The sequence below is a fragment of the Myotis yumanensis genome, unplaced genomic scaffold (assembly GCF_028538775.1).
Source record: "Myotis yumanensis isolate MYYU_CA2020_CCGP unplaced genomic scaffold, mMyoYum1.0.hap1 SCAF_6, whole genome shotgun sequence".
Taxonomy (NCBI): domain Eukaryota; kingdom Metazoa; phylum Chordata; class Mammalia; order Chiroptera; family Vespertilionidae; genus Myotis; species Myotis yumanensis.
In genome coordinates this window covers 11,676,513-11,700,822 of record NW_027223757.1, presented here as the reverse complement: position 1 = coordinate 11,700,822, position 24,310 = coordinate 11,676,513, and the positions used below count along the sequence as shown (strand labels likewise).

At 39.6% G+C, this 24,310-nt stretch overlaps 1 protein-coding gene across 2 annotated transcripts; it reads right to left on the bottom strand.

Moving 5' to 3' along the window:
• LOC139013028 (nephrocan) lies at positions 1-24,245 on the bottom strand. 2 transcript variants are annotated; one of them, XM_070419215.1, is made up of 4 exons: positions 24,085-24,245; positions 12,581-12,728; positions 3,340-4,241; positions 1-1,041 (listed from the first exon to the last, which is right to left on the bottom strand). In XM_070419215.1, the coding sequence occupies exons 3-4, from the start codon at positions 4,221-4,223 to the stop codon at positions 594-596; spliced, it is 1,332 nt and encodes a 443-aa protein (XP_070275316.1). In that variant the 5' UTR covers positions 4,224-4,241; positions 12,581-12,728; positions 24,085-24,245; the 3' UTR covers positions 1-593. The 2 variants fall into 2 exon arrangements, with proteins under 2 accessions (XP_070275316.1, XP_070275315.1); XM_070419214.1 differs by lacking the exon at positions 24,085-24,245 and having other exon boundaries at positions 12,581-12,769.
• Between the last annotated feature and the right edge of the window lie 65 nt (positions 24,246-24,310).

Sequence of the window (24,310 nt, the reverse complement as noted above, 5' to 3'; positions counted from 1 at the left end):
TTGCAGGAAGTTAGCCAGATGGCAATTTTATTTGGCATTGTTATTTGTCTAGGTTTCAGTATAAAACACAAAGCAATTACTTTTCACATAGAAGGAATCTTACATCTTCTTACCATTGCTCCTTTCTACGTTCCTCCCCCATCTCATCTCTTATCTTAACCCTCATTTCATTCTTCAAAAAAGAAAAACTGACAAAAAGAGTCTGGTATAGCTAAATGTATAGGATATTTCTGCTTTACAAGACTGAACATGAAAAGCTGTTTCTGGAGCACAGAGAATGCTTGGGGCAGGGAAACTACTCTATATGATCCTATAATGCAGGACACATGTCATTATGCACTTGTCAAGACCCACAGAGTGTACAACACCGCGCGAGAACCCTACTGTACAGTGTGGACTTGAGGTGACGATCATGTGTCAGTGCGGGTTCATCGACTAAGAAATGTGCCCCTCTGGTGGGGGAGGCAGGGCATGTATGGGAGATCTCTCTACCTTCCTCTCAATTTCACTGTGAACCTAAAACTGCCCTAAAAATAAAGTCTATTTAAAAAAACAAAACAAAACTTTTTCTAAACTGTAACCTAAGTTCACACTTAATCGATTTCGTAATCATAATAATCATCATCCATGTTGATTCTGAAGCTGGGGTGCTCTTCCGGTTTTGACTTCTTTTTGGTCTCTTTGCTCTTCTCGGTCAGACGTAGGTGTGGCTCGCACTGCCTCATGATCTTCTTGGAAGACATCCAGCTCTCCCCTTGTCTTTCGGCTGGTGCTGCACACTGTCCTCCCCGCACGTCGGTCCCCTTGGCCTTCAGGACCTCCCTCGCTCTCAGGAGACTGCAGGTGCAATTCCACGGATTTCCATCCAGGTACAGGTGCCTGAGGCGAGGCAGCCCCTCCAGGGCTTTGAGGTCCAAGGCAGAGATCTTGTTGTTCCTGAGGTTTAGAACCTGAAGCTGCTTTAGGTCCTTCAGCTCCCTCTCTGCGATATCCTGGATGACATTGCCTTTTAGGTCCAGCCTGGCCAAGGTCCCCGGGAGCCTGCGAAAGCATGGGAACAGGATTCGAGAGAGGGTCATGACCCTTATCCCTCAACTGCAAAGAAACTCAGATTGAGCAACCCCTGCCTTGTCTATAGTTCCGTCCCTTCTGAAGCTAGAAAACAAACTTTATTTTTAAAAAGTAGTTTTAAGTGTAAACTGCAGTCTTATCTATAGGTCTTCAAGCCTTCCCCATAAGTCTTATTTTCTAAACCTCTAGTTTTTTCTGGTTCCCCGTCATAAAACTCTTTAATATTTTTTCTTATCAGATGGGCTCACAACACTCAGGGCTTTGATAAGAAAATAAATAAATAAATTGATAAGAAAAATACTAAGTTCCCAATATTTTAGTTGAAAGGGGCCATGAATCATTCATTATAGAAGTAGTCCTGCCAGCATGACTCAGTGGTTGAGTATTGACCCATGAGCCAGGAGGTCATGGTTCGATTCCGGTCAGGGCACAGGCCCAGGCTGTGGGCTCGATCCCCAGTGTGGGGCATGCAGGAGGCAGCCAATCAATGAGTCTCTCTCATCATTGATGTTTCTATATCTCCCTTCCTCTCTGAAATCAATAAAAATATATTAAAAAATAATTTATAGAAATAAAACAATATTCCTCCCTTTACAGGATTGCTGTGAGAAACACCAGATGTATATGAATTGATTGATGATATTAGTCAGCAGTTATTAATGTTAGGTATCATTTTCTGCCTCAATTAGTATATTGAGGCAAATGTGGTAGATATTTTAATATATGTATACCCAAAACCATGTACCATTACATTTGATGAAATGTAAAATGGAAGATGTCAGACAAAAGAAGGGATTTGTGAAAACAGTTTGTGATATAAGTAGGTTGCATGTGTTTACAGTGCATTTATAGAAATCTAAATTTTAAAGTGTTACTTTGTATATGAACAAGGAGCATGCAAATAAAAAAGAAAGGGTGTATTGCTTAAAGTTCATAAATAAAAGTTTTTAAATTTAAGTAGAAGAGATAGATATTATTGTGTTTCTAATCCTTTATGGGAGGAATCCTACAGAGAAAATGTCTGAGTCATTCCCACTTTTTAATTCAAAGAAAAGGCAGGGAGTGTGGGTAGGGTGGTGATGGGAATTTAAAAATCACTCTCTACAAGAACTTTGCTCGCATTGCTGGCTACATTCTTTGACCAAGCAGACAGTTATGTTGCTTAATTTAAACCTCATAGGAAAAGCCCATTCCCATCTCATGTTACTCGCCCCATTGTCCTTGCCCACTGGTTCTCAACCTTCGCTACACATTAAATTCATTTGGAAACTGTTTGAAAATACTGAAGTCTGGGCCCTAACACTGGGTGTCTGATCAAATTGGTTTGAAGTGAGGTCTGGACATCAATATATATATTTTAAAAAATGAATAGATTTCAATTAGAAAAGTAACTTTTTGGTGCATTGTTTTGGGTACAAATAGCATACTATATAATAAAAAAATATCTTTTTTTAACAGGAAAAAAATTAACATTTGTACATATCAAAGATAATTTTTCTTTTTGCCATTAGTAAGAAAAAAATATTATAACTAACAATGAAAATAAGTAAATGGAATGTCATAGGATTCTATAGAGGCCAGAGCTGGTATATTAGTAGAAATTTGATAATGATAATAAGCAAGGCAAGAAAGATTTTTTTCTATAAAGTGCTAAAGGGAAAAAGAATCCACTGGTAGGCACATATAATAAACATCATGATATCGTTTTATAAAAAAATAATAGTGCTGCATTCTTCTACTGGTTTTTTTATTTATCTACTTTAAAATGCAGGATAAAGCTTAAATAAATGGGACCAATAATATGAACTTGTACATTAGTTATAGATTATGACTGGTTTGGGGGAGCAGGTACAGTGGGTTGGGTATAGAGGGAGGGATATTTGGAAAGAAAAATTGTCAAGGTATGAGGGTATCTGTGTGTGTGTGTGTTGTGTGTGTGTGTGTGTGTGTGTGTGTGAGAGAGAGAGAGAGAGAGAGAGAGAGAGAGAGAGAGAAAGAAAGAGACAACCAAAACCAGAAGGTAAGACCAACACAAATGGACTCACACACTCAGATAGACAACCAGGCAAGATAAGTTAGTGCAGTATTCAGTGTGAGGGTGGAGATTCCAAACCCTTGTTTAAAACTTCCACCCCTAAAGGCTTGGATAGGCTTGATCCAATCATTTATGTTTGCTCTAACGGGTGTTCTTGCTTTTACATTGTGCTAATTGCCCTAATCTCTGGAGAACTTTTATAATAGAGACCAGGAATGGTAAGGCTCACTTACCTGAGAGGTATAGACAACAGCAGGTTCTGCTCCAGGGCCAGGTTGGAGAGCTGGGAACACCGCTGCAGGGCCCCAGCTTCAAACAAGCTGACGATGTTGTTGTCCAGAAACAAATGTTTCAAGTCCCGGAGGTCCTGGAAGTCTTGCGCTGTAACTCTCTGAATCAGATTATTGCTAATATCAAGCTTTTGTAGCCTTGCCGGTAGTCTGAGGGGCAACGCTTGGAGCTGGTTTTGGGACAACTCCAGAGTGGTTAAATTGGCAAGGAGCTGCGCCCCCTCAATGGAAGAGAGTGAGTTTTCTGACAGGTAAAGATGGGATAGGTTTTCCAAGTGTTTCATATCTCGAAACCTCACCACTTTGAGCTGGTTTCTCTCTATCTTTAAAGAGAGCAAGGATTTGGGCAAAGTCACAGGAATTTTAGTCAGAAAGTTACCACTGAAACTGAGGAACTGCAAAGACTGAAGAGAAGTAAAGAGGTTAGCTGGTATAATACGTAGTTTATTATTCTCCATACTCATAAGTTTCAGATGGGGAAGTGCCAGTGGTCCAGCTATGGACTCGATAGTATTGCCATCCAACATCAAGCTTTGCAAACTGGCAAGGGAGGAGAGCATGCTGGGAGAGATGGCAGAGATCAGGTTGTTTTTAAGTTCAAGGGTTTTTAACTTCTTCAGTCCTTCAAAATCAGATCCGTGTAGGACATATATCGAATTGTCATTTAGTTTTAAGACTTCAAGGTTGGCTGGGAGAGCGCGGGGGACTCGTCTGAGCTTATTTTTCCAGAGTTCCAAGGTCTTCAAGGTACTCAGAGTTTTGAAAGTATCATTTTCTACTGATTCTGTTCCACTGGCCAGAAGAATAAAATCTTCCAGAGCCAACATTCGGGTGAAGTTAGATAGCTAAAAAAAAAAAAAAAAAAAAAAAAGGCAGAAGCAGGGACGGGGGGGACACAAACAGTAAACTAAGATTATTGTGGTGGAAAAACACACCATATGTGCTATCACTCAATACTAATGATGGTCGAAAGCTAGGATCCTGATTTTTTATTTGTGATTGCTAACACTGGAAGATAGCAAAAATATTTTATGCACTTTGACACACTGTAGTTAGATGTGAAATATTGGCCAATTTTTGCTGTATGTTCTCTGACCCAGCAAGTTTACTCCTAGGCAGGAAGTTCTTATAAATTGCACAATGATTTATGGGATACGATGTTCTTTGTTGCATCATCTTATAATAGCTAAAAATAAAACAATCTGAAAATCTTTCACCAAACAGCTGCTGATTCTAGGGTGTGAAATTGCAAGGGATTTTCACTATCTACATTTTGTATTGTTTGAATTTTTTAAATTATAAATTACCTTTAAAGCATTAAAAGTAAAAAATTTAAAAGCCCCAAATACTGCTATCACCAGGATGGACCTATCAGAGAAATGTTTTCAACTATATTATACTAGAGGCCCGGTGCATGGATTCATGCACCTGTGGAGTCCTCTGCCTGACCTGCGGATATCCCCCGAGGGATCCCGGATTGCGAGAGGGCGCAGGCCAGGCTGAGGGACCCCACTGGTGCACGATTGGGGCCAGGGAGGGACTGTGGGAGGGCTCCAGGGTGTGTCTGGCCCTTCTCGCCCAGTCCAGATGGGCCAGACCCCAGCAGCAAGTTAACCTACCAGTCAGTGGGAGCATCTGCCCCCTGATGATCAGTGCACATCATAGCTACCGACCAAATGGTCAAACAGTTGTTTAGGCATTTATATAGATAGATTTTGGAAACTAGCCTCCTGCTCTATATCTCCCAAGTTGCACTTCACCAATAAACAAGATCCACGAAGAAACAAACAGGATACATGTATCTCCATCTCTATACATTCATGCATATATCCCCGACCTCTCCTAGATTTGAGGAAGTACCAAAATCTGATAAACTTGGTCCATGATTTGCAAATTCAAATACTCCTATCTCTCTACAAATTCCACCAACTTCCTAGTTTGACATCCACCTTTTTTGTGTGGGATGATGGGTTCCTCGGTATTTAGTTCTCTGAGTAAGATCAAGTTTAGGTAGAAAGAGGAATTGTTTTAGGTTTTCTTCAGCTTGATAAATTTTGCATGTTCAACCTGCTTGAAATTCAATTAAGGTGGAACTTTCAATGCAAATTTTATATGTCTTACTACCTTTAGTTTCTAAATATTTGATTTCATTATGCAGTTGAGTCCTTTTATAATACCAATGCACTATTACCATCTTTAAGTTGGGTTAATTTTGCATCCTATGTTTATTATAAGCACCTAAATTCTGGGAGGACATGTGATGTGAATTATGGTAAAGTATATATTCAAACATCTCTTAATATGATACTCTTATTAGAAGAATCTCATGTTAAAATTTCCATAAACAGATGTTTTTAATCTTAACAGTTTTGGCAGCTGCCTTTAGTTACATATTGCTGCTTATATTTGATATTTTCTTACTGATTAAACAGTTGCATTGATTAGTCCTAATCCCAATAGTAATAGCAATTTTTTTTCTAATCCTCACCCAAGGATATTTTTCCATTGGTTTTTACAGAGAGTGGAAGAGAGAGGGAAAGACAGAGAGAAATATGAATGTGAGAGAAACACAACAATTGGTTTCCTTCTGCATGCGTCCGGACCAGGGCCCGGGCCAGGGAGGAGCCTGCAACTGACCAGAATCGAACCTGGGACCCTTCAGTCTGCAGGCCAACACTCTATCCACTGAGCTAAACCAGCTAGGGCACAAATTTTTCTTATATTTGGTGAATATCTACAACTGTGAAGTGCTTTTTTAATGTTAATATTAATTCTCTTTTTTTTTTTTAAATATATTTTATTGATTTTTTGCAGAGAGGAAGGGAGAGAGATAGAGAGTTAGAAACATCGATGCAACCCAGGTACATGCCCCTGACCGGAATCGAACCTGGGACCTTTCAGTCCGCAGGCCGACGCTCTATCCACTGAGCCAAACCGGTTTCGGCTAATATTAATTCTCTTAATAACCCTGCAAGCTTACTATCATCAACACTGGCTTTTAAATGAGGAAACTAAGAAGTTATTAAGTGAAAACAAAACAAAACACACAACAACATAAAAGAAAGTTAATAAGTGAAAGAGCTGAGAATTTTATCAAGCTCTATTGGACTGCAACGATCTTTTTTCCTCAGCTCACCATTTTCTAATACATTTTCTATTGCATTTGGTCGACAACTAATGTTTTCAGAAAAGACTCAAGATCTGGACACAAACCATAGTGTTTTAGAGAAGCAGAGATCTTAGAGATTAACTAATACAAATCTCTCATTTAAAAGATGAAGTATTTCAGGCCAAAAATAAAAAATTAAATGACCTGCCCAAGACTCAGTGTTTTTAAATCTATTCTCCATTCTGAAGTGTCTTTTTCTAGGTTTTTCTTTCATTAAGAGTCAGAAATGACTCTAGACACAGATCTTCACTTCTTGGACTGTTGATCTCCCAAAAGAACTTGGTGTTACTCATACTTCCCGTTTCTATTTCAGTGGCCACAAGCCCTAAAGGATTGCTGACAATGCAGCAAGTCTCAGTGCTGACATGGATCTGAATGGGGAATATATTTGGGGAGGAGACAAAGTGTGGTGTCAGAGCTTCAATTTGTCCATTGTCTTGATTTCTCTTTGTAAGGATAGGCACTGGTCTAGCTAGTAAATGTAGTCCATATTCTGAACTGAATCCAATGGATAGATGTTTTCTTTTATTAAGCATAGAGAACCTCTCCTTTTTCTTTTTGTCAGAGTCAATGCAGATTACTTCTTATTATTAATTAAATACCTGTCATTACTTAAGTATGTTTATCTTTAAAAAGCCCTCTATGTAAGCATGACTATTCCCTTTTCTCAGCGGGAAATTCCCTTTTCTCAAGAAGCTGAAATAACCTGCCCAAGTATGTCTCACTAGCAAGTGGAAGTTGGCCTTTCAAACCAGGTTTATCTTATTCCAACAAATGCATTTTTAATCTTACCCCTATAGCCAGCACTTAGCTCAAGAATAGAGAGTTCTGGTGGCAGAAACAGTGAAGAAGACATCCACTGGTTTTCAACTTCTCAGTTGAGTTGGCAAAAGGAAAAAGATAACTCGGCCATACCTGTTTTTCCATCTCCCTGGCCTAACCAGGGCTGTGCTCAAGAGCTATGGAAAGAGGTACTTTTGCCCTAGAGCTAACCTGGGGTTGCTGGTAGTTTTTTCAATGTTGCTTAGAAAACAAGGCAAGTATGGGTTGGTGTTAACCATTAGGCACAGGAATCTTACCTAAGTATAATATCTGCCATTGTAGGTTTACAGTTTAGTGAGCCCAATACATATATAAGTAAAACTTACAATAAAATATGAAAACATTTTTGAAAAATAAGCAAGTCAAGTAAAATGAAGTAGAGGAGAAGAGCACCTCCTGAAGGCTTCCCCATGAAAGGATTTATTTCTGGTTTCAATTCGGGCCTGGCCCTGTCCAAGCATTAGAGGCCCCACAACTTTCTTGTTTTTTTATAGGTCTAATGTACACACAAAACTAACATGCCCTCACAGTGACCGCCTCAGACATGTGTGAACCAAGCCAGCAAGAAATTCTAAAACAATGGGGATTTTTTTTTCTGATCCTCAAAGCTACACTTGTTCTCTGTAAACAATTTTAAAATTCTGGAAAGTATAGTGAGATTATAAAAATGTTCCATAATTCCTCCACTCAGTGATAAATCCTGTTTAGGTATTTCTTACCCAGGAGGAATTTTAAGTAACTTTTTCCACAAAAGATGTAAAGGCAATCATTTTAATTGACCGCCATTATAAAGACATCCCTATTTGTCCTCCAAATGTGAAAGCTCAACATATAAAACTCTTAGAAGAAAATACATTTTAATGACCTTGGGTTTGGTAAAAGCTATTCTAGATATTATACCAAAAGCAAATGTGAACAAGAAAAAATTGATAAATGGGACTTAATAAAAATTGGAAACTTCTGTGCTTCAAAGGACACCCATCAAGAAAATGAAAAGACAACCCACAGAATATGATAAAATTTTCACAAATAATATATCTGATGGGAAGTTTGTATTTACCATATATAAAGAACTCTTACAACTAAATAATAAAAAGGCAAATAATTCAATTAAAAATGAGCAAAAGGGGGGTGGAAGGGTTAGGGGGGGGATAAGGACACATATGCAATACCTTAATCAATAAAGAAAAAAACAACAAGGAAATATGAACAGGAAATTTTTTAAAAAATGAGCAAAGGATTCATATAGGTACTTCTCAAAAGAAGATTTACAATGGCCAATAAGCACCTGAAAAGATGCTCAACATCATTAGTCTTATGAAGGTCAAACCATAAAGAGATACCACGTGACACTCACTAGGATGGCTATGATCTAAAAAACAAAACAAAACAAAACAAAAGGTAAGAAATGTTTGCAAGAGAAATTGAAACTGTTTTACATTGCTGTGGAAATGTAAAATGATTTACCATATGACCCAGAAATTCCACTCCTAGATATATATACAGAAGAAATGAAAACATATGCCCACACAAAAACATGTACATGAATGTTCATAGCAGCATTATACATAATAGCCCAAAAGAGGAAACAAACAATGAATGGATAAACAAAATGTTTATATAATGAAACATTATTCAGCCTTTAAAAGGAAGGAAATTCTGACATATAGTACAACATGGATAAACCTTGAGGACATTAAGTAGAGGTATAGTAGGCAGCTGCATAAGTTTGAACATGGAGAAAAGTTATGATAGAAACTCAATTTGGGGAGCCATGATCACACAAAGTGAAGTCACCTAAGGATATTGTGCATAGTAAGAAAAGGGATGGCTGAAGATTGAGACTCCCTGGAAAAGCCAAAAATTAAAAAGCAGTAGAGGCAACAAAACCTATAAAAATGACAGAAAAGAAATATCAGGAAAGAATAATGAGGACTTAAAAGTGTGAAGTCATGATAGACAAGAATGTGAGAATTCCAAGAAAAAAGAATGAGCCAATGTCTGAGAGAGGACAGTGTTAGCTGTGTGAGAAGGGGTGGAAACCAGACAGTGGTGAATTAAAGAATAAACAGAAGATGACAAATTGGATCCAGTAAGTACAGACTACCCTTTCACAGACTTTTGCAAATACAGACAGTCGCAGAGGAGACATAGAATTAAAATATTTTTATTTTTATTGTAATGAAAGGATCATATTTATAGGCTAGGACGGAGCTAGTAAAGAAAGAGCAATGGAGGATACAGGAGTGGGGAGAATGATGGAGCAAGCTGTGGGGAAAGGTGAGAAAGATGGAATCAAGGGCAGGAGAGGGAGGCTGCTTTGAAGAGAAGGAGGGACATCTCTCTGCAGGAAAGAACGCGCAGAATTGGATGGAGACACGTTAGTATACAGTGAGTAAGAATGGAGGAAGATCAAGGCAAATGGCCTTTGTTTTGTCATGATTTGTCAATAAAATAGGAAGCCAGTCATTTGGTGAGAATAAGGAGGGCAGGGCTTGAGAAGGAAATACAAAACCATACTGAAGTTTTGGAAGATGCTGAGGGGATATAGGTAGGACCTGACAAAGAATTGAAAGGATAGATGGGTGACATTGAAGAACCAGATGAAGTTGGAGACCTTAAATTTGTAGTGGTTCTATAAATGTGTGGTGTTTCCTAACTACACACACACACACTCACAGATATGTGTAAAGAGGTTGTGTGATCCTCTCCAGCAGCACCCAGATGTTCAGGTGCAGGAGAAACAAAGGAAAATTATCACCCTAATTTAAAACTGAGGTTTTGCTGGATAAGTGATTGTGGGATACAAAAAGGGAGGGGTAGAAAAAGAAAATAGATAGGAAACAAACGGATTATCTGGGAGAACTGGGTAGATCTAGGGCTAGAAGTCTCCATGAGGTGGAAAGATAAGTGCAGAGTGTGACTGAAAGGAAAGGTGATGAGGAGCAGAGAGACTGTGTGTATGGGAACTCAAGTTTATTGAGTGGAGATGTTACATGGGTAAAGAGGATTATGATCTAACTAAGACAGTAGAGTGTTATGGTCAAGTGGAAATGGAGATAGATACTTCTTTATGAGTTCTAGGAAGTGTGAGACTAGGCTATTGGACACTGGAGGCACCCAAGAAATTCAGAGTTTAGGATGGAGAGCAAGACTAGAGGCGGGAGGGTAAGCACCAGGGCACAGTGTAAGGCAGACAGAAGGATAAAGAGTTCTATAGCCCGATGGCAGGCAGCTTCACAGAAGTGGGAATTTTTACAGAAAAATGGATAAGTAAAATCCCTCTTTTCTTGAAGGCACAAGCTGTGTCTCAAACACAATTGAATTATATAAACAAATAATAGAAATATTTTAACTAGTGATATATATACACCTATATGTATATATTTATGTATACATGCTTATAAATGTGTGATATATATGCTTATATTTATATATGTACATATGTATATATAATTTCTATTGCAATGAATCTGAAGATCCATTTCAGGGTATTTTTTTCTTTGAATATAGGCGTCCTGTTCTATAATTCAAACCAAAAAATCTGAATAGACATTGTATTCACCAAATACAGGTGAAATATGGTTATTTAAAGCCTGTTTTTACAAGAATAAAGAGAAATATTATTGCTCAGAGCTTTTTATTTCCTTCACAAAACATTTCTGTGTTTCATCAACCTTTCCGCTGGGAACTGTCCTTCCAAGAGACAGTTAAGTGGGCTTAAGTCAGGGAAGTGTCAATATTGCTCTTCAATGAGCCTAAACCAATGACAAATGGATTGATTCAATAATTTAATTTGACGAGAGGTATAATTTCATCTTATTGGCTGCAAAGCAGCAGTGCAGGGTCATTACCAGGCTTAGTTGACCCTCTAGCTCTCAGCATCTCAGGTTCTCAGAACAAATATTTAAGCAACCTGCCCCTTAACTAGTTGTCTTGCTTGAATGCTTAGACCTAACCAGGTCAGACGTGCTCTTGGGCATCAGGCACTACTGGGTTAGGAAGAGAAAAGGCAATTGTGCTTACTAAGGCTCAGGATAAATACCATGCAGCATATTTTAAACCCCGTGTTTATGTGCACCTACATTAAAACTTCTTACCCAAATGAAAGGAGGGGGGCTTCTATTTGAAGAGAAAGTACGTTCATCTGCTGACTCTGCACCTGAATCACAGAGAGGCATTTCCTTATCTTAGGACTTGGGTGGATGTGGGAGATGCAGTGATCAGTAAAGGATCATAGGAGAGCCATAGAATTTTCCATCTAGAAGAGGTCTAGGATCACCCATCTAATCTAGCATGCTCACTTCATAAAGGCAAAAAGGTGAGGTCCAGAGGTTTCTTATAACTGCTTGCCTACGATGATTGTTTCTCTTGGTGGTGAGCCAAGTAGGGAGAGAACCCTAGTCTCTTGATTCCCTTCAAACATTAAAGGCCAAAACCAAAAGTTCCTTTATGTTGTAAAAGTCAGACAAATCTATAGCACTCTTTTCAGTGCCTTCTGAATAGGTAAGCATGAAAGTAACAGTCATAATTAAAAGCAATAGAATCAGAATTGCAGCAACGTGACAAAACACAAACCCATATTTCTTCTGTAGAGGTTTTCACAAAATGCTAATGCTCAGTTGGATGTGAGGCCTGTATGAATAATTCTCATATGCTGGGTTCATCTTCATAGCCTTATAATGATCTTAGTATTATCTGCCTTCTATGGCATAAACAAAACTATGTCCGTGTCCCCCCCCCCCCCCCCACCCCCCGCCACGCAAAAGCATTTATTCTTATTCCTGGGAACATAAAGTGGCCATATGCTCTCAAACTTTTTCTTTACTTTTACTTTGCAACAACATAATTAGAAAATTTTTTGAATAAAACCTGAAATAAAATATGATTAATTATAGGTTCTGGTGTTTTTCGTTTTGTTTTTTGTTTTTGTTTATTGCTGTGGTGGTTTTCCTGCTTCCTTAAAAAGAAATACCCAGAGGCATAGTCCCATCTCAGTAGTACAGAGCAAGCTGGTAACTAGTGCAAATACCCAAACCTGCTATGTCCTGATTATTATGAGTTTTAAGTTTTAACCTTTAAGTTTTAACTTTTAAGTTCTGATTATTTCAATTAAGTGAAAAATCCCACACTCGGCCCTCACTGTGCCATGCAAAATAAACTCAGCCACCTGAGTGCAGAGTGAGTCGTTACCTGGAGGTGTTGGATTTTGCTGTGGCTGATGTAGAGCTTCTTGGTGGTGGAAGGAAGGCCTGAGGGCACCTCGGTCAGCCTGTAGCATTGCACCGACTGCACAGAGTCACAGCTGCATCTTCCAGGACAGTGGGGATCGGAACCGTCGCTGAGAGAGAGCAGGACAAGGAATGCATAAAGCAGATGCATCTTCCAAAACAGGGCCTCTGGGGTAGCAAGCAAGTGTTTCGGTGATGTCTCACTCTTTATACCATGAAATCTGATAATAGAATCTTATGAATGTGTACTCTGTCAATGTGAGAAGACAGGAAAGAAAAATTCTCAATTTGCCTGGGTTAAAATGTTAGCAACCATTACAAAGAGAAAGGGCTTAAACAATTGATAAGCTGCCTTAATATTTGTAGGTGAGCAAAACCCTATGTTATTTATGGCTTGGAAGGCTAATCTGCAAACACCTCTATTATCTGTAGTTTCCTTGTTTTGTTAAATGTGACACAAGGGAATTAGTGGGAAAAGACAAAGAGCTGTTTTATAGGGGGCTGTAAAACCTTTGAGTTTTCTGTGACCCTATATTAAACCCATTTTTGCAGGACTGCAAAGGACAGGTGTTTGCTTCTCACATTAACTAGTATGGGAAAATAGGCAGGTTTTCGATTTAATATTGTTGTTTCAGTAACATTTTATTGCTAGGTACCCTGGAGAGATGTTTAGAGCTGCAGATAACGTGTTCAATTCATCCATCACTTGATCCACTTGGAAAACACCTTTGTTAATAAAAAATATTGTTGATGCAAATGAAAAAACATCAACATGGGTCTATTATCTTCATCTAATTTTAATAATAGAAGAAAATGCCTCTCGCTTCTTCAGAGGAACTTGTTGGTTGTGAAACCTGACTGGAGAGGGAAAATTTCACTTGTCCTGGGCACTCCTTTGTTGTGGCTTTTTGTCTTGCCATGCTCATCCCTGCTATGGGATTTGAAAGCATCTGTAATACTATCAACAATAAAAAATGTACAAAAAATAAAAAACAATATTAAAAAGAATATATATTCATAACCCATGGACACAGGCAATGGTGGGGGTCAGGGGCTGAGTGGAGGTGGGCAAAGGGGGAGTAAAATGGGGAACATCTGTAATAATGTCAACAATAAAACTAAAATTAAAAAAAAATAAAAGCACTTTAAGCAAAAGATAATATCAAGAAGCCCTGTCCCCCCAAGTGGAAGACCTAAAATTCCCTATGCTGATGGACCACAGCAGCTTGCTCTAAAGCAGTGGTTCTCAACCTTCCTAATGCCGCGACCCTTTAATACAGTTCCTCATGTTGTGGTGACCCCCAATTTCAGTGTTACAAATTGAAGATAATTAAAGCATAGTGATCAATCACAAAAACAATATGTAATTATATATGTGTTTTCCGATGGTCTTAGGCGACCCCTGTGAGAGGGTTGTTCGACCCCCAAAGGGGTCGCGACCCACAGGTTGAGAACCGCTGCTCTAAAGAAATTCCTTCTAATTGAAAAGCTTCTCTGACCTCCTCTTCAACCCTTCCTCTCTTTGTTACAGTTTCATTTTGAAGCTAAACGTTACTTTGATCTAATAATCAGTTTATTCTGTTTCCAGAGTAAGGATCTCTGTGTGCTTTTCCCAACAGACTTCTCTACTACGCCCCCCACCCCCATATTGGCTTTCCTCTGTTTTCTTTTCTTTCACTATCAGAGATAAGGAGTGATAAGATTTCTTTTCTGTCAATATTCTGCTTTTCAACAAACTTTATGACTTATTTCTCTTGCCTAATAATAGAATTATCTTTTTAATTTTTAGATTTTTCAAAGAGCAAAGTAATGCTCAATTAAAAGAAATTTGGAAAAAAGACAAGGAAGGGGGGGGGGGGATTCCAAATCAAACATTTTCCCAGTCTCTTTTCTCTGCTCAGGTTTTGAAACAGCAAAGAGAAATACTTATTGAACACTTTTATTCCTGTGTTGCTAGAAAAGTAAATTCATATTTAGTTATTTGAAACAACATGCCTGCAAAATCCTACCCTCTCATCTGCCATCAACAACAACTAATAATTTTGTTATGCAGCGTAGCAATGAGTTCCATTTTCAAACCTCTGGTGGTGGCCACAGGATTCTCTCTTCTTTGATTAAGCCTTGAAATTACACTGTATACAACATATATTTTTCCTTCTTTTACGTGGTATTTCTATAGCTTTCCTGTAATTTTGCCATTATCTGTAATATACCACTATTTTACACTATGAATAGTTTTATCAGGTTGTAAACAGATGCGACTTTATATTCTGCAATTTTCACTATCATAATATTTTTCCATATTATTTCATAACCTCCATAAATATAACTTTAAATGTTTAACAGTCCATCAAGAGTATTGTCTAAATTTGATTAACTGCTTTTTAAGTGTTGGATTTTTAGGTTATTTCCTGATTTTACCATTATAAGTATAAATAACTTTGATCATAAAAAGTTTGAGAATGTCTTGAAAAAGAAAAGACCATCTGTTCCCCAGGCCTGTTTATTTAGGATTCAGCTGAGAAGTCAACTTTTTCTTGTCAGGTAGCAAGCAAAGTCTTGTTGATACTATAAACTGCAGGGAAAATATAATACAAAAGTAGAACCTGAATGTTTAAAGGACACGCATGCTTTGTTGTACCTGCTCTGGAGTTTGTTGTGCTAGGAAGCAGCCACAAACGCTGCCACCACTGCTCAGCTTCTAGTTTACTTTCTGCTGACTTTTGGAGTTTTCGCACGTTTACTAAAGGGTCATGAGTATAAAGTTCCTTACCTTTAGCTTGGGATTTTAGCTCTTGAACTTAGGGATCCCTAAGGCTGAGTGTGAGGCATACTGTTCTTTTCTCTAAAAAAGACTTAACAAGACCTTATCAGATCATTTTTACCTGGCTTCTTTGGATCAGGAGAAACTGAGTAAAGGACCCTGGGTGCCTTTCTCAGGTAGGGAAGCTCAGCCACTCACCCAGAAACTCTGCTTAAAATACAGCCCAGAATCTAGGTTTAGTCTTTCAGCACAAGAGAGACGGCAATCTCAAAAAATATGCTCTGCATTTGAATTTGGGTTGAATTAGATTTATGTCTTTGTTCATATTCTCAAGCCAGGATTCTTCCTGATTTGCTTTCTTCTCTTTATTCCTATAACCCAGTGGTTCTCAGGCCAGAGGCCATTTGGCAATGTCTGGAGGCATTTTTTATGACGACAAATGGTTGGGGGTGGTTGGGGAGCTAGTGCTACTGGCATCTAGCGGGTAATACCCAGGGATGCTACTCAACACCCTACAACGCACAGGGCAGTCCCACAACAAAGAATTATGCGGTCCAATGTCAACAGCACCATTGTTAAAAAAACCCTGCCAAAAACACAAATGTGTGCCTCCATGCAATGGATATTGGCCTTTCTGTGTTATTAAAAGCAAAGGGCAAGTTTCTATTCTAAGGAAGAAAATGAATTCCAGAGAAGAAACTAACTTGCATTCTCCCTGACTTGTGTATGGAAGCATTGACTTGTGATCTTTATTACAAAACTGATCAATCAAGAGATAAACAGAAGACTGTAAGTGATGAAAACCTCTTTCTGAGATAAATGTTAAAGAATAAAATAATTGTGAATATGATTTTTTAAATTTGCTCCTAGAGAATGTTGCAAAAGAGCATAAGTTGAAAGTAAAACAAAAAATAAAATTTTCTGCTACTTACCCTCTTTATACCTCAATTTTTTATTCTACACAATGAAGTTAAAAAATGGGGAAAATACTTCCCATTTTACAGAAAGGAAGAGATGAAATGCACTAAGGCATGTCAAATCTATGGGCAAAAAAAAGGGTCTCAATAAATGATAGTGGTATCAGCTTGGGTTATTAGTTACAATCAACTGGGGACCAAACAAATTCTATTTCCATGTCACTGCTGTGACATGGCTTTTTGCGTAATCATCCATTATACTTCTGACTTGTTCATTTAGAAGACTGTGAAATTTCTAATGAGATAATCTGAAGTATTCTTTACTTTTTTATATAAATGTAAAGATAAATGTTAAACATGGTCAGAATGCAATTGTTTTGGGCCCTTTATAGAACTAATTTAGAAGAAATATAAATGACGGAGGCTGATGTGGGGAGTCTATGTTTGATCTGTAAAGTCTGACAATCTGAGAAACATGCAGTGACTTGACAGTGGATGAAAGAGGAAGAATCAATATTAGTAAACTCTGATACCATTGTTGATACAGGGTGACTTTAGATAATGTTGAACCAACCTGGAGCTGTGGGAAAGGGTACATGAAGAATGTAGATCTGGTAACATCGGAAAAGTGGTTACGGTCAGTCTTTGAGGGTATAAGGGAATAAAAATATAGTAACAGAGATAAAATTTTTTGTTATATTTTTAGGTTTGGGTACACCATGTAAAAGATAGTCCCTCATACATTTTAACTATAAAATAGGTAAAATAATTCTCAAATCCTAAATTATAATGAATTTATTAGTCAAGTCAACCAGACAGTTGTTAAATGAACTTTTTAGGTTGGGAAAACATATTTCTTGGCTTTTAAAGAAATATGTATATTTTGGATATTTAACATGTATTTTATAGATATTCCTAAACCCATAGCCAATATAAATATATGTTTACCTGTGCTCTCCAGCTGGTATCAAAGTATGTCTTGAAAAGTGACTACTTTTAGAAGTTCCTTAGTAGAATGTTGTACTATCCTAATTATTCAACTGGTCATACAAATATTTTCAGCATTCCTACTATATTCCAGGTCCTGTGATAGGACCTGGGATTCAAAGATAAATGAGATACAGTTATTGCTGCTAAGGATCTCACAGTCTTAGGGGCTCCAAGGAAATATATGATAAATGCTACAGCAAGTGTTTGCAGGAAACTGAATGGGGGATAGAGTCCATAGCTTCGTGTGAGGAGAAAAAAGGAATGCTTCCTGGAAAAGGTGTCTGAACTAATCCTAAATCACTGCATCAAAATTCGAAAGTTTGAAAAACTAAGATGGCGGCATAAGTAAACATCGGAAATTGCTGCCTCCCACAACAACTTCAAAAATACAACGAAAAGACAAAACGGACATCATCCAGAACTACAGGAAGGCTGGCTGAGTGGAAATTCTACAACTAGAAGGAAAGAGAAAAGCACACTGAGATCCAGAGGAGCTGCGGAAGTAAAGTGTAGAGGTATGGAGGCTCGAGAGCGCGGAAAGGGGCGGGCACCTGAGGACACGGCTGTCTTTTTGAATCGGGAGGGAGTCACAAGCTCCAAACTGCTCTGAATTCCAGTTCCGGGAAGTCTCTGGGGACCCAGGACTCATATGGGGAGAAACTGGACTGTCTGGCAGTGGGCAGTACTCGGAACTTGAGGGTGGTTTTCTCTCAGAGGTGCTTGCAGCAATTACCGGGACACTGAGACACGGGCTCCTTAGGGCAGGGCTGAGGATCAGCCATAGTTGCTTGCTCCGCCCTGTTGATTTCCTGAGGCCCTGCCCCACCCAGGCTGCAGCAGAGGCTTTTGCATATGAATGCCCTGGCCCTTTGCAATCTGAAAATTACCTAACAAATTGCAGCTGGGCCAGACAGACCCAGAACTTCCAAGAGAAGGCCCAAGGCCCCACAGCAGCTTGCATTGCTTCACAGCTGGGCCTCATCTGGGCACCTCCAAACCCCCCAAAAAGAAGGGGAATCTGCAGATCTCTTCGTAGCTCCTGCTGGGTAGCCTCAGGCAGAGGCTAAATTAGCACCTGCTTAGATCCAAGAGCCAGTGTACCCAGTGGTCAGAGTGGGACCATCCAGATTACAACTCCTCAGATCCATAAGAGTCACACTCAGGGGGCAGACTCAGTGAGCACCAAAGCCCCACTGAAGCAAGTCTTGCCTCAGAAGGGTGTCTTCAGCACAGAAGTTCTCCCACTGCAGACACAGCTGATTCTCACAGCCAATTGGCCTGGAGGTCAATTCCTCCCAGCGATTCCTACAACAATCAAGGCTTAACTACAACAAGACTGTGCACAAAGCCCACAAGGGGGTGCACCAAGAGTGTCCACCTCAGGTAATTGGGGAGACTGAGCCACTGGGCCCTATAGGACATCTAGCACAGAAAGCCACTCTATCGACACAGGGAAGCACCCAAAATGCAAAGACAAAGAAACAGGACACAAATGACAGAAATGGAGGAAAGCAAACTATTGGATATAGAGTTCAAAACCACACTTTTAAGGTTTTTCAAGGACTTTCTAGGAACCACCGACAAATTTAGTAAGACCCTCAAAAAGATGGGTGAGACCGCCGATAAATGTAGTGAGATCCTCAAGAAATCTAGTGAGACCATCGAGGGTATGAAAAAGGACCAACTAGAAATTAAGCATACACTGACTGAAATAAAGGATATTATGCAGAATTCCAACAGCAGACTAGAGGATCACAAGAATCAAGCCAAAGATTTGAAATACGAAGAAGCAAAAAACACACAACCGGAAAAGCAAAACGAAAAAAGAATCCAAAAATACGAAGATAGTGTAAGGAGCCTCTGGGACAGCTTCAAGCGTACCAACATCCGGATTATAGGGGTGCCAGAAGAAGAGAGAGAGCAAGATATTGAAAACCTATTTGAAGAAATAATGACAGAAAACTTCCCCTACCTGGTGAAAGAAATAGACTTACAAGTCCAGGAAGCACAAAGAACCCCAAACAAAAGGAATCCAAAGAGGACCACACCAAGACACATCATCATTAAAATGCCAAGAGCAAAAGACAAAGAGAGAATCTTAAAAGCAGCAAGAGAAAGAAAGTCAGTTACCTACAAGGGAGTACCCATACAACTGTCAGCTGATTTCTCAACAGAAACTTTGTAGGCCAAAAGGGAGTGGCAAGAAATATTCAAAGTGATGAATACCAAGAACCTACAACCAAGATTATTTTATCCAGCAAAGCTATCATTCAGAATTGAAGGTCAGATAAAGAGCTTCACAGATAAGGAAAGGCTAAAGGAGTTCATCACCACCAAACCAGTATTATATGAAATGCTGAAAAGTATCCTTTAAGAAGAGGAAGAAGAAGAAAAAGGTAAAGATACAAATTATGAACAACAAATACACATCTATTGCCCTAACCGGGTTGGCTCAGTGGCTAGAGCATCAGCCTGCGGACTCAAAGGTCCCAGGTTCGATTCTAGTCAAGTGCATGTACCTTGGTTGCAGGCACATCCCAGTGGGGAGTGTGCAGGTGGCAGCTGATCGATGTTTCTCTCTCATCGATGTTTCTAACTCTCTATCCCTCTCCCTTCCTCTCTGTAAAAAATCAATAAAATATATTAAAAAAACAAAACAAAAAAAACAAATACACATCTATCAACAAGTGAATCTAAAAATCAAGTGAATAAATAATCTGATGAACAGAATAAACTGGTGATTATAATAGAATCAGGGGCATAGAAAGGGAGTGGACTAACTATTCTTGGGGGGGAAAGGGGAGAGGATATGGGAAGAGACTGGACAAAAATCGTGCACCTATGGATGAGGACAGTGGGCGGGGGGGGGTAAGGGCAGAGGGTGGGGTGGGAACCCGGTGGAGGGGAGCTATGGGGGGAGAAAAGAGAAACAACTGTAATAATCTGAACAATAAAGATTTAATTATTTTTTTAAAAATTTTGAAAGTTTTAGGACCAAGAGAGCAAACAATTGTTCTGTAAGTGTATATAAAAGAGATGGTCAGGCCCTAGCTGGTTTGGCTCAGTGGACTTGAAAGGCCCCAGGTTCAATTCTGGTCAAGGGTACATGCCTGGATTGCTGGCTCAATCCCCAGTGTGGAGTGTGCAGAAGGCAACCGATTAATGATTCTGTCTCTCTTTTTTTTTTTTTTTTTAAATATATTTTACTGATTTTTTACAGAGAGGAAGAGAGAGAGAGTTAGAAACATCGATGAGAGAGAAACATCAATCAGGTGCCTCCTGCACATCTCCTACTGGGGATGTGCCCGCAACCCAGGTACATGCCCTTGACCGGAATCGAACCCGGGACCTTTCAGTCCGCAGGCCGACGCTCTATCCACCGAGCCAAACCGGTTTCGGCTCAATGATTCTCTTTCATCTTTGATGTTTCTGTCTCTTTCTCCCTCTCCACTTCTCTCTGAAATCAATAAAAATATATTTAAAAAAAATAAATGATCAGGATAATAAATCACTTTGGAATGCCTAAATTTACTTTCTTAGCATGTCTATGAAAAAATTTCAAATTGCTACTAAATGAATAAATATAACATAAATAAGATATATGAATATGATATAGTCCAAAACTTTTCCCACATAGCTCAAATAAAATGGTAGTGAGTTTTCCTTGGCTTTCTCTATTCATCATAGAATTGTTTACTGTGACCAACAGCACTTGATATCTTTCCTTTTCCTGGTAGGGATATTGGAGAGTAAATGATACATGTGAAGCTTAGTATAGGGCTGGCACAGAGGAGAGTTCAATAAAAGGTAGTCTGCCTCTCCAGTTCAAGGTAGATCTTCTATGTCCCTTTACTACAGTGCCTTTGCAATTAATGTTGCTCTAATAAATATTTGAGCTCTAACTTTACAGCTAATTACCAGTACCTACCAAAGAAATCTTTAGCATCTTCCCCATTTTCCTCAGTCCCAACCCTATTTATTCTTCTGTAAAATTCTATGAGTATAAGTTCCTAAGAAAAGACTGTCACATTGAAGTTATATTAGAAATGTTTAATCACGTATGCATGATTCATGAAACAGTTATTAGAACAACCGTGGGCAAACTATGGCCCGTGGGCCAGATCCGGCCCATTTGAAATGAATAAAACTAAAAAAAAAAAAAAAAAAGACCGTACCCTTTTATGTAATGATGTTTACTTTGAATTTATATTAGTTCACACAAACACTCCATCCATGCTTTTGTTCCGGCCCTCCGGTCCAGTTTAAGAACCCATTGTGGCCCTCGAGTCAAAAAGTTTGCCCACCCCTGTATTAGAAGTTTATCCAAGGCAATTTCAAGTATAAATATCAAGATTTTATTATCTCTTGGAAAATAAATCCCGTAAGTATTGAGATTACACACCATTCCAAATTCCAGAGTAGGTCAAGATAAAGCAATAAATGCAGATAGAGCACACTGCCAACAGGTGGCAGCACTTGAACATAAAACCCTGCTTTTCACTTCCATGTTAGATTGTGACTTGCAGAAATGCAAAACCCCAATCAAGGTGGGCAAAAGATAATGTCTACATAGAGGGCACCTAGGAGTATTTGAAATAGCCACACAACACTCAGATAGCAAGCACATATAGATGTGGTAGCTGCTACATTGCATGGTCACGAGAAGGGACAATATGAGATGAGTATTTTGAGACACAGAGGGTGTGACTTGTTAAAGATTGTAAACAGAAATAGGGCTGGGTTCTACAATCCTGAAAATGCGGGTATTCTTCAAAAGTCAGAAAAATGGAAACATATAAACACTAAAAATGTATTTCAGTCATACCCACAATATAACAGGAAGTTGAATATTTTTCTAAAGAAATGAAATTTATTTTTAAGTGTAGTCCATATAACCAAAGAGAGTGGTAAATAATAGAAATGATCATTACAATTACTTTTTGGTAATATTTTTTATTTATTAATGGATTTGCATATGGCATAATGGGAAAAATTATGTTTTTGAAAAAGCTTTTTGACTGGTTACCAATTTATTCTATTGTTCACTTATATAAGAAGATATTTTCCTCATGCTTCCAGGAAGAGGTGTCTAACCACTAAGACTGGAGAAAAAGAAACCTAGATCTAAATCTCATCTCAGTGCATTTTTAGGTGTATGACCTTACCCAGATACTTAAACCCTTTGTAACTCACCTACAAAAAAGTGGCAATAGCTACCTCATAGGACTTTGTGCGGGTCAAAGAAGTAAAGCAAACAGCACATGCTTAACACATAGAGTGCACTCCATAATTGAAAGCTATTATTATTGTGATTCTAGGTATCTGTTCCCCCAGTTTAAATTATTTACCTCAAATTCCTGAAAATGCACTGCGAGGCATATCATGTATAGAGAAAGTGGCTGGGAAATTGGTAGCTGTAGTACTGATGTTCCTGCAAATACTAGAGATGACACTAAAGTTCATTTGGAGGGTGATGGAGAAAGATGCAAATTTTAGCTTCATATTATCTCTGTGTATTAAACGGTATGAAGGCTCAAGGCAAGGATCTCATGGTTAGTTTTGCTTAAAGTTTGCCGAAGCCAAAGGACTTGCTTGACCAAAGCTAACCAGTCTGCCATGCAGGACCCGGAGCGCAGACTGAAGCTATGCTCTTCTATTCTCTCTCTCTTTTTAAAAAATAATTCTTAATTGATTTCAGAGAGGAAGGGAGAAGGAGAGAGAGATAGAAACATCAATGATGAGAGAGAACCATTGATCGGCTGCCTCCTGCACACACACCCCCAACTGGGGATCAAGCCTGAAACCCAGGCATCTGCCCTTGGCCAAAATCGAACCTGGGACCCCTCAGTCCGCAGGCCGACACTCTGTCCACTAAGCCAAGCCGGCCAGGGCTATGATCTCCTATTCTCCGCTGGCACTGCGTGGGCAAGGGGAACACCGTGCAGGCTTTGATGGTGATCGGCTGGGAGAGTGGGCCGTGAAGAGATCACAGGAGGGCCTGCAGTCAGCCAGGAAAGTGTTCCCGCAGGCAATTTAGGAGAGGCAGTTCCTACCAGCCCACTCTCTTCATTCTGGCTTTTCAAGCCTTTGGTTTCCAAGACCGGGCTCCTCTTGAAGTGGAAGGGGGTTGAGAATGCAGAGGAGGGACTGAAAGACCGGTTGCTAAACACTCCCGAAGGTACCGCAAAATTCAAATTAAAGTCGTGGCTGAGGATTAGACTCACTAAGCCGGTGCGTTCTGCTTGAGTGAGGACCACGTCTCATTTATTTTTGTGCCCCCAATGCCTCAACATGGCTCTGCATTCAATATATTTCTGGATATATGGATCGTTACGATTTTGCTTTTCTGAAATGTCACGTGTAGGAACACTGGAACAATTTTTGAAACAAATACGCTTTTTAAAAGTAGTTGCATTGGAAATGATGGCCTGTGGGGTAATAAGGAATACCAAGTGCCAAGCACGGAAGCTAAGCATTTTACCTTGTTACTGAGTGAAGTAAATTTTGGGAACTGAGGCTTCGAGGTCAGAATACAACTAGGATGGCACAGCTCCTATGTGGCAAGGCTTAAGACTTGAACCCAAGTCCGCCTCTTAATCGCAAGGCAAGTCTCGTATTCATTCAGCCAGTCCCGGCCAGCCGCAGCCCTTCTACGTGCAGTTTGCACCCGGAATTGAGGGTCCGCCTTACCAAGAAGAGCCGGTGTGTCCGGCCACCGCACCCTAAACAGGAACTGGCTGTTAAAGGGAAAACGTGGCCATTGCGCATGCTCACAGCGCCCTCCTTCTAGCTTACCTCCCGGCCCCGGGACGTCACCGCCGCATCTGTCCTGGGCACGTTCAGAACGGCCCCGCCCACTGCGAAGTCGCACCAGCCGAAGCCGGTCCTCTCTGAGACGTGGACACCCTGCCCTTCCTTGGGCCTTTCCCATTGGGAAGCCAGCACCATGCGCCCGCTTCCCCGGCATTCAAGCCGGAGTTTGCCAGTAGTCAAAATGGCCTCCGGCGACCGGTCCACCAGC